Source organism: Dermacentor variabilis, chromosome 9 (genome assembly GCF_050947875.1).
Source record: "Dermacentor variabilis isolate Ectoservices chromosome 9, ASM5094787v1, whole genome shotgun sequence".
In the NCBI taxonomy this organism is placed as follows: Eukaryota; Metazoa; Arthropoda; class Arachnida; order Ixodida; family Ixodidae; genus Dermacentor; species Dermacentor variabilis.
In genome coordinates this window covers 153,397,531-153,408,073 of record NC_134576.1, presented here as the reverse complement: position 1 = coordinate 153,408,073, position 10,543 = coordinate 153,397,531, and the positions used below count along the sequence as shown (strand labels likewise).

The window sequence follows — 10,543 nt, the reverse complement described above, 5'->3', positions numbered from 1 at the left end:
AGACCCAGCGATTTGTTCAAGCAACAGCCCATTTTGTCGCTCGAAGTCATCGCTCATCGCCATTGCACATAAAATTGCTCTCATGGGGTTTAGCCTTACATGTGTGTACTGTTTGTGTACACTGTTCTTCGGTGCACACGCCTGCCATGGTGGCTGGCATGTGCACCATGCCGTAAGTGATGGATCCTGTGTGTTATCCCCAGGCTCTAACAATGCAAAAGGGCTCCTACTAACATAGGCAGCCACTACATTCCTTATAGCTGGCTTTCCACCATAATGTTGAAAGTCCATGCTGCCATGCAGTGGCAATACACTCTCTAAAGGCAGCGTTGCCATCATTTCTTGCAAGGATTCCATTGAACGAGCACTGACGTGATATCTTCAACTTTTCATTTTCTCGCATTTATTTAGGTATTAGACCTTCAAACTCTAAGAAGTGCATGACCTTCAAACTCTAAGAAGTGCATGTGTCGTGACGCCGTGGCACAGAGGGTAGTCGCATGGGAGCAGAACATCACGTTTTGGCGCTTGCTGTGGATCGCTGAGTTGTCCACTGTGTTGCTACCTCCCAATGAGTAGCGGTATAACGGAAATTGAGCAACCCAGAGCCAGTGCCAAAATGCGACATTGTTTTGCTTCCACATGACTACCCGCTCTGCCATGACATCATGACACATACACATCCTGGGAAACGAAACCCAAACTGGTCATAGAAAAGATATTATAGTAAGGTATTTACGGTGCTCTGAGGCATGCCAGTATATTTTCTAGAATTTCGAGGTCCAGGACCTTCATTTACCGCAAGAAAATTAAAAGTTGAAAATATCATTTCAGAGCTTAACTTAAACATTCAAGGTTGAATCGGTTGTATTGCGAAACCTGATTCACATTAGCTGGTACCCCCACCATCAACAAAAATAAATCTACAAGAACCACATCATACAAAGGTAAAAAAATGAGAGAAAGAGTTAAATGTGGACTTTAAAAGGTTATATACAGTCTTGCCAGTCCACTTCTACACAACTTGCTCTGCAACTAAAAGCAGTAACTTCAGTGAAAGCACACACAGCCCACCATTTCTGCGCTGTCTCTCTTGCATTTAGTCTTCCTTAGTTGCCATTTTTCTGTGCATTCACGCATATAAATAGACCATAAATCTTGCACAAGTACGACATTCATATATTGTGTTGGGCTAGTACAGAGATTCCGGACAGGTGACAATAAGGGACTGGGCTGCCATGTTGACAAGCATAAAAAGGTGAAAACAGCACACAGCTACCTGCAAAAGTATGGCATGTCTATAAGATTACTCTGGTGTGGACTTGTGCATCCACATTACAGCAGCAGGTGCCACTGGCTCAATTATGTACAGGGGGAATGAAGACAGTCACTCACCCGCCGCAGTTGCTTAGTGGCTATGGTGACGGGCTGCTAAGCACGAGGTCGTGGGATCGAATCCCGGCCACGCCGACCGCATTTCGATGAGGGAGAAATGCAAAAACATCCATGTACTTAGATTTAGGTGCACTTTTAATGAAACCCAGGAGGCCCAAATTTTTGAAGCCCCCCACTACGGCGTGCCTCATAATCAGATAGTGGTTTTGGCACACAAAACCCCGTAATTTAATTTTAATATGAAAGACAGTGACTTGCGGGCACAGAGATACCTAGGGGGAAATCTGGCACCATCATCTATGCAAGCTTCTTGAATGAAGCTGCAAGGCCATGGGGAATGCCAGAATGTGGCCATAATAATGTTTTCTTGGAATTCAGTGTTCACAAAAAGATTTGTTCCCTCCATATTACATGTTGCATCGATGTTTACTTGCGCACACTAGTTGAAACTGGGGCACAGTGAGCGTTCATTCTAACGTTTTCTTCACCTTTATTAACTAGCTGGTACTGTTCACATTTAACTAAATTAAATTCTGGAGCTTTTATGTGCCAAAACCATGATCGGATTACGAGGCATCCCAATGCGCGAAGCTCCACATTAATTTTTGACTAATTGGGGTTCTTTTATAATGTGCACCGACATGTAGTAGTAGCACACAGGAGCACTTTTCTTGCCACTCATCAGAATGCAGCTGGGATGAAGCCCTGAGCAGGACAATACCATAGCCACTAAGCTACCGTGGTGGGTGTTCAATGTAACTTCATACCCAGCATTAATGGTAGGCTTTAATAAATATCATTCTTAGATAGAAATAAAGAAACAGCATTTTTCACATTGGTGTAGTAAATAATAAATTACTGTGATAGAGGGAATGCCAATAATGCTAAAAGCTGGGCAATTACCGAAATTATGAGCCAGTGCTTGTCCTGCACAGTATGTGTTTGGCTTCCTCAGAGCGGTAAGAAGACTGAACGCCAGCCACTAGACGTGTATCCTGGCTTTCGGACAAAGATGCCACAGCGAAGCCACCATTTGCTGGCATTGCACCATTATGTGCCCTTTTAGCCTCTATGTATAAGGGGACCTAGACTGAGAACCTCTCATAATAATTCATTTGATTTTAGCAAAGTCTTGTCTCTTTCTAGGCAATCAAAAGAAAATCTATGCTCGTGGAAGCACGCACCAAAATGCCACCCCAGCTCACCCACTGATGTGGCTCCACATTCCGAGACTAGTACTTGGCACATGTGCATCTTGTTTTGCCCACAAAGAGCTTCTGGCAGTTGCTGTTTTCAGAGTTACTGTGTAAGCTTCCAAAGAGAGCACAGTTGCACACAACTGCACCATCTTGAGCATGAAGTGAACCACAGTTGTGAGGGAAAGTCACTAGATCATGCTTGAGGAAGCAATACTCAATATAACAATAGCAGTAGCTACCTGGTCTACCTGCTTTATCCAAGAGGTTTGAGGACATGCGAAGGCAAAATAATACACCTGAGAAACCGTAGTCACTCAATTTTTTTGCGATGAATAGACGTATACGGTTATCATGTGCTAAGGTGTATTCTAACACTATTTCATTCACAGCGGACAATGTGATGCCATTTTCTAAAGCAAATGACAATTAGCAAAAGTAAGAAGCAAGAAAAGAAGTGCTTATCAGGATTTCGCACCAAACAAAGTAAAAACAAGACAAACTAATTTCAGTAGCAGTCATCTGGACATCGGACCTCAAAAGTATAACTGTGACAATCCAATGACACTGTTATTGCTGACTATGTTTTATCAGTGCTTTAGCATCAGCTTCTCCACAATTGTTGGACCGCGTGACATTGCCCAGAAGGTGGAAGGGCAAATGGTGTCTGCAAAAACAAACGTGCGGCTCTGCTTCCCCTGGCAGCATGTACAGTAAGGCTGGGGCACATTCGTATCTTCAGCGGCCGTGGCACTCCTGAGAAAGGTGGACTTCATTTGCTTTCATGATTTATGTGCTTCAACACTTCCTTTCAAGTTCGGGTCACAGGAAAGTAATTTCTATTTGCTGCTTCACTTGTTTAGGTAGGGCTTTATTTACTTATTGTGTGCGAAATGCTACTATAAAGGAAAATCAACTGAAGAGGTAGCAAGACAGGACTGGCGAACATGAAAGTATGATAAATGTTTTTATGGCTGCCCCTCTTGTCCCAAAAAGCAAATGAGTGCATTTAGCTGAAAATTTTCATTGATCTATTATACTTCCTAATGCGAAATTGAGCATAGCTCTATACGCATTTTCATTTCACATGTCAATATTTTGTGTTACGACTATATAGGTAGACGGTTTACATTGGAAGAGAACACTGTGAGTAGCGTGGCTGGCACCGACAATCAGTCTCATGCAGCACATTGCAAACGGAGCAAAGTGTGGTGCGACTGCCTTGCTAATCAAGAGATCAGGAGAGGCAGCACATAGGTGATGCGTGGGTACATTTCACAACAGCTGCCACAGACAGACCTCCACTCATGCAGACTTTATTTCCATGTGTCGAACATGCACTACTCTGGCACCACCTCACAGACATCGTCCCCGCGGAAGCAGTCTCGCACGGTACTATGCTTTCCTTCTCACATTTTTGCCGTACCCTCCTCCTCCACTTTCTGCCTCATGGTTCCCACTGCACCTTCCTCCTTTGTTCTCCTCTTTGCGTTCTCTTTGCTATCGCCATCTTTCATCACCTGCTGTGCTCTGCGTTCGTTATTTCACCCTTCGCTATGCTCGTTCACTCGGTTACAAGGGACACTGAGGCACACTGACGCTTAAGGGGACACTAAAGGAAATACTAAGTCGACATGGGCTCTTTAAATACCATTCCAGAAACCTCGCAATACTTGTTTCAGGCCAAGAAATGACTTAGTTTATGAGCAAATTGTATCTGAAGGGTCCGCATACCTTTTTCAAAATTCGAATCTCCCGCCATCCAATCGGGAGAGTGGTGATGTTGCATACACAGTCACCGCCCTTTGGTGCTGTCGGTGAGTAAAACGGCACCTGACAGATGGCGGCACCGAGCCAAGACAGAGTGGCGGAGTCGCCGCTGCAGCTGCTTTTTGGTCAAGTGGCGTAGACCGTTCGGGCATCTTGCGACATCACATTTAAGTTGAATTCTCCGCTACTTGGAGTTTGTCCAAGTTTCGCGAGCCAGCAAAACCAGCGCAGCACTACGTGATCAGGAAAGTATTGAAACGTGAAAGCCTGGGCGGCGCAGAGTCGGGTGATAACGAAACCTTTCGTCCGCCCGGGTCTTTGTCAACGGTAATTTCAACTAGTTCTTTTTTCTGAATATGAAATGGAACTGGACAAGTAGCATTTTATTTCATATTATGTTACAATACGATTATGTTTTTTACAACGAGCAGTTGAGTACTAGTGACAGATTTTAACTGAGGAGTGCTTTCGTCATCGGGCAAGTGCTTGAATGTCCTGGGGAAGTCACTAATCACGCCCTGTAGTTATCTCGATTTCTCGATTATTAAGGCTCTATTTGCTATAATATTGATGCCTTAGAAATTCTCGAGCACTAATCCATCACTTTAGCGTGACATAGTATTTGCCTTTAGTGTCCCTTTAAGGCAGGAGCAGGCGCATAAGAGCTGCGCTCTAAAAAGAACTGCGTATACCAAAAGATTTGTAAATGACACTGCAGAGAAGTGAAAGAAAGTGTCTGAAGTTCAGCATAAGCAATATGAAAGTAAGCAAGATTTGACAGTTATGCTACCATGAAATCACGAAATCCATTATGGCCTTTGTTAATGTGGCACTACGCATCATTTGCTGCAAGTGGTGCAGTGATACCCTTTCATGTACAGAACTGTGACCAATACTCTTGCTCGTACCTCCATTCTCCCCTCTCCAGAATAATTACACTGCAGCAGTGATGCATTTCCAGTTGGCAAAGGAGCGAGGCAAGAGGACGTCAGTTTACTGTACTGTGTGGCACTAACAAATTTAGTTAAAAAGCCTAAAAGCACTATGCACCTCTATAAACAGCAATATTTCGTAAGCCATAAAAGCATGGCTTTCCTTTTGCAATGACTTTAGTGCAACATGCACTTTCCTGCATGAGAAGTTTCTTGATGTTCTATTTCAATGACTTAGAGGAGAGCGCAAGTGGTACCACATAGATTTATAACAAATGCACACAATAAAATAAAGCAAGAGGTGGGCCTAAACAATGGTTTGGAGATTCCAGTCCACACATCAGGTTACAGGATCATCGTTACAGGCAGCCATCAGTAGCAACCATCTAGCCAAAGGGCAGTATCTGGCCCAGAAGCATATCCTTAGGTCATCCTTAGCAAGTTTTCTATTACAATAAGAACAGCACAAGACAGGGACAAACAAAGACACACACGGCACTGTATGAGTCTTTCATCTGTCCTTGTCTCTCACACTGTTCCTACTTTAACATGAACTACCAAAACGCCCAAGTCTCTACCCTTCAATGTTTTCTACAGTCAAACAGTACTAGCATGAAAATGCACACAAGGTGTGCTGCAATCTGTTTTTATTATGAGCATGTGCTTAGAACAACCTGTAACTGGTGACCAGGATAATTACTAAACACTTTCTGCAAGTTGAAGCCAACCAAAGTGCTCCTACCACCTCATTAAAGGCCAGCTGCAACTAAATATTAATTTTGCTAAAGTGCTTATAAATGAGCAGTATACACAGCTTAAGTAATCTTGGCAAAGCTACAGGGTGGGGAATTCTCGTTTTCTTAATAGCAGCCTTTAAATAGCACCTAAGCAGACAATGTGTCCATATGGTGCAGATACCAGCATGTAGCCTCCAAGATTTCCAGCATGCACCACCTAATTTTGGAAGTCACGCCAAGGAGCCACATTGGTTTAGGGCCATGCACCATTTCTAGTGAACATTCATGACAGCGTTCTTTCCAGTTCCTGTATTAAAGACATTTGATAGCTTTTGGTGACACATCCGCTTGTACTTAAAGTACATTTTGCATGTAGGCTGCTGTAAAGCTACAATATCTGAATATATGCTCCTTACGTGGACCAAACTATTGTTGCAGTTGTACACAAACTCCTCTCAGACATCCACTGTATTGGCACTAGGTGTGTCACATTGCCTGAATTTAAATATTGTTCAGAAGCTTGCCACACTGATTTTTTGTGTGTTTTATAAAAAAAGTATGCGATGCATCAGCTAGCACAGTGACATGAGCACAACTACTGCTTGGTGCTGCAGAATCCTATGAAGCTACAACAGCACCTGGTGCAAAGCATGTTTCCTCACATTCAAGTCTGAAATAGATGACACTTTGCTTTCAGCTACCTATTCCTTGGGGACATTCTCAGATGGCCAATTATTAAAGAGTAAATGAAAAAAAAGAAATTAGCCCTTTTCCTAGTTTCAAGACACAACTGCACAAATAAAACTTTTAGCTGCCTCTCTCAAACATTCCTGCACATTGGTCACTGTGCTGTCATTCTGTTGTTGGCACCAGCTGATACAACTCCATGAATGATATTGAATGCAAGGTCACAGGCATGCTTCTACCAGCTGCTGTTGTGTCATACACGAACAACACCTTTCTTCACCTAAATCGAGCTGCTGGTGACTGCCAAAGTTTTGGCAAAACAAAGTGTGTGCAGGCAACATTATAATTAATATGGTTATTGTTTCCATGACATAGAAACCTCAGAGCAGCAGGCCAACCACTGTTGTTAGTGCCGTCACTGCAGAAGGCAAATCAGTGCCTTTCGTTTCACCCGACAACTGCCACAATTACATGTAAACTCTGAGCAGTTATGATGCATAGTGATTCCAACTGGCTCGTATCTCGCGGGGTGCAAAGCATAACTTTGGAAATTTTTTCGTCCCAACTGTATGCGTGTTTCGAGGCTCAGGTTGAGCTCAACGTGCAATATTATTTATCTGCAGCACAAATCAAACAATGCCGAAGTCAGTAGCTGTGTGCTTTCCTTTCATGCGCTGCATGTCTACCAAACCTGGAATGCTTCTGCCTTCTGGCTGGACTGGTGGATCGACATCGACCAGAATCCTTGTGTACAAAGGCTTCTCCTCAAGGGCAAGGACCTGGTAACGGAGATTGTTGAGACCGTCCATTTCGTACCTCGACTCTGCACTCCTGAGAAGTTCCTGCCTCTGCAAGCTGGGCTTCGCCTTGGCGTGGGCCAGCATGGTGTAGCGCGACACGGAGGTCGGCCAACGTATTACGGTCAGCCCCCGCGCTCGGATGCGTCGTTGGAGGTCGTCGTCCTCACCTCCCCAACCGAAGAATTCGTTGGAAAAACCGTTAAGCTCGTGGAACTGATCTGCCCTTACTGCGACGGCACCGCCAAAGAGATCTGGATACGGCAGCACAAAACGGAAGACGTCGATCGCAGAACTCAGGTGGCGGGGAAACCGCTCGCAGCGGTACAAGTTTCTCGCGTCGATGGGCAGAAGGTCGACGTCGTGGAAGACGAAGCAGCAGTAGCTGTCCCGAGCCAGGGCTTCGATGAAACCGATGTTGAACAATTTAGCCCGATTGAATGCGTGCCGCTCACTCTGCTCGACTACAAACATGCCGTACTGTAGCTGCTGCCGCTGCAGAAACAGGTGCATGTGCTGCAGGAACAAGTCCAGGTGCTCGCTCCGGTCTCGGTATGGGACGACGATGGCAACAAAGTGTCGCGAATTGCAGAACGGCGGCGACCAGCGGCCGCCCGGAAGCAAGCCCCATTTGGTCTCCAGTTCCTTCAGAAGCGTTCGGTTCACGCTCCTCTGTACGACAATAGTACCGACGGGAATCATTGACGGACGCAGAGGACATTTCATGCGCAAGTCGACGTTCTGCCAAGACAGTTGGTAGCCTTCGCGAGGGGTCCACGGACACTCGCTGGGGTTGCGCTCGATGTCTGCTTCGGAGAACACTACGTGGTCGCCGCTCAGCCACGTCGGGCACCGCAGCGCGCTCAACCATAGCGCCACGAGAAACAGGCCGATCAAAAGGCCTCCCTGATTAAACTTATAAAAGTGTATCAGCTCACGGCGCCTGGAGAGCAGTAGGACGCCGCAAGCACCGCGTTGTACCCTGTGCAACAGAGCCATAGTCGAGAAATGCGTCGTAGCGGACGGAACGACAGCGCGAGGTGCTTCGCAGTGACAAATGGCTTAACCCATGTTGCTGTTTCTGGCTTCGGCACCGTGCGTCGGAGATGCGTGAGCAGAGGTCAAAGATAACGCAGGCTGTATTTTGATAATCCGGAAGCTTGCGCCGGCCCGTGTTGCTATTCTGAATCTCGTTCTTGCTCGAGTCTCAACGTCTCTTCCGCCCCGCTCGGGAAACATGTGTCGCGTCTCACCTTCTCTGACGTTCTTCGAATCACGTCATGTCGCCACGCTAGCACGGCATATCGGTCAGCATTGCGTGCAGCGTTTGCTGAAAACGCGCTTCACACCACTTGTTCCGAGAATCAACATTACACAAGACAGCGCACCCATTTGCAGAATACAGTACATAAGAAGAGGCTGTGCAGCGGGCGCCACTTTCTGCATGGCTCCAGCGGCGTCGCCAGTAGCGGCGGCGCTGCGATCGACCACACAATTACCACACAAGTATAGCGGACCATGCAGCGGACGTCCATGAGCGGACGGAACGCTCGCATCATGGCTCGCATCATAGAGTTTCTCACTACATTACCTAGAGGGAAATCTGGCGCTGCTGCGCTGTGGTATGCATGGGAATGCCGGTATATGGTGACTTCGGATTGGCATCGTTCTCGGAGAGACAGACACCTTGAAGACGCGCTTGGCAAGCACCATAGAGTTTCTAAATAAATACCTAGAGGGAAATGTGGCGCTAGTGTCTACGGGGGTTCTCATGAGCGTTGCCTCAATCTTCATGGGAATGATGGGAAGTACAGGCTTCGGATTGACTTCGATCTTCAAATAGCGGCGTTTGGTTTTGGTTGCAGCGCAGTAAACGAAGCTTTACTCAAATGTTATCGCGTAAAATCTAATTTTATTTCTGCAGTATGTTACATAATGTACAACACGCTATATAAACTTTGTATGACTTTGAGATGGAAGGATGGTTTACTATGGTTTTACACCAGGACACACCAGGGTATGCATTCTTGTGCGCTTCTGTTCCTGATTTAACTACGGAGAATAATTATTTATTTTTGCAACAGCAATAACAACCGTACATGTACTTATATAAAAATACTCAACAAGTATTTATGGAAATAAAAATGTTGTATTGTGAGAAAGTGTTGCGCCCTTGAGCGGAATGCTACAAGTGTCATCTGCTACGACGCCTGCTCGCTGCAAACGCGAGACTTTTCTCGCAGACGACAGGCACTTGCGAACTCTCTCGCTCTTTCGAAGGACTGCGTCAGCTGTCATGATTGCTGAACGTCTTCAAGTACTTTTAAGCACATCTGCTGCGGTGCTAGCTAGGACGCTATAGTGGCCTCCTACGAGTATGCTTCATCATATGTTATATTGACGTACCGCTTCCGAAGCGTTACGGCGTGGCTTTGCACGTACCCATTTTGCGACACTAGACTACAGCCAGGAAGCAGCAACTTTTCCTACCACAAGTAAGTTTGTGTTCTCAAAGACCTAAAACACGCATTTCAATGAGCACATAAACGAGCAATGCATAATGAAGCATTCAATAAAATTTGATTGTCAAGCCACTAGAAGTACAACTGTCTTGTATCAATAGTGCCTTCTTTTTCCTATTACGAAGTTTCATAAAGCATGTAACGCTACAGTGCCAACCTAACCCACTTAACAAACCAAGGTCCAAACGCTCAAAACATGTTCTTTCAACGGTTACGATGCCGCCGCTTTCTCGTCAGGGCTTCGACGCCACACCGGGACACAAACATCGTCCCAGTCGCTGGCCCAGCGCGCCATCGCCACTTCGACCAATATAACAAAGGCAGAGAGCTTCGCGTTGCACTGTCCCACTGCAGGTTATAGCATTTGCGCTTGGAGCGAAACTATAGTGAACTAGAAGGGGGTAGTGGGGTCAGGGAGAGCCCGCGGGTGTGGCATCTCACGTCGACGCCGCCGGATGGCGCCACTAGAGCATGGGCTGTACGGAACGCGAAACTCTGAGCATTTTC

At 45.9% G+C, this 10,543-nt stretch overlaps 1 protein-coding gene across 1 annotated transcript; it reads right to left on the bottom strand.

Annotated features, from left to right (window-relative positions):
* Nucleotides 1-5,544: 5,544 nt before the first annotated feature.
* LOC142557848 (beta-1,4-galactosyltransferase 2-like) lies at nucleotides 5,545-9,003 on the bottom strand. The gene has a single exon (XM_075670049.1). The coding sequence runs from the start codon at nucleotides 8,511-8,513 to the stop codon at nucleotides 7,347-7,349; it is 1,167 nt and encodes a 388-aa protein (XP_075526164.1). The 5' UTR covers nucleotides 8,514-9,003; the 3' UTR covers nucleotides 5,545-7,346.
* Nucleotides 9,004-10,543: the final 1,540 nt, after the last annotated feature.

Excerpts from the sequence above, each read along its gene's own strand:
- LOC142557848 (XM_075670049.1), bottom strand. The coding sequence starts at position 8,513 with ATGGCTCTGTTGCACAGGGTACAACGCGGTGCTTGCGGCGTCCTACTG.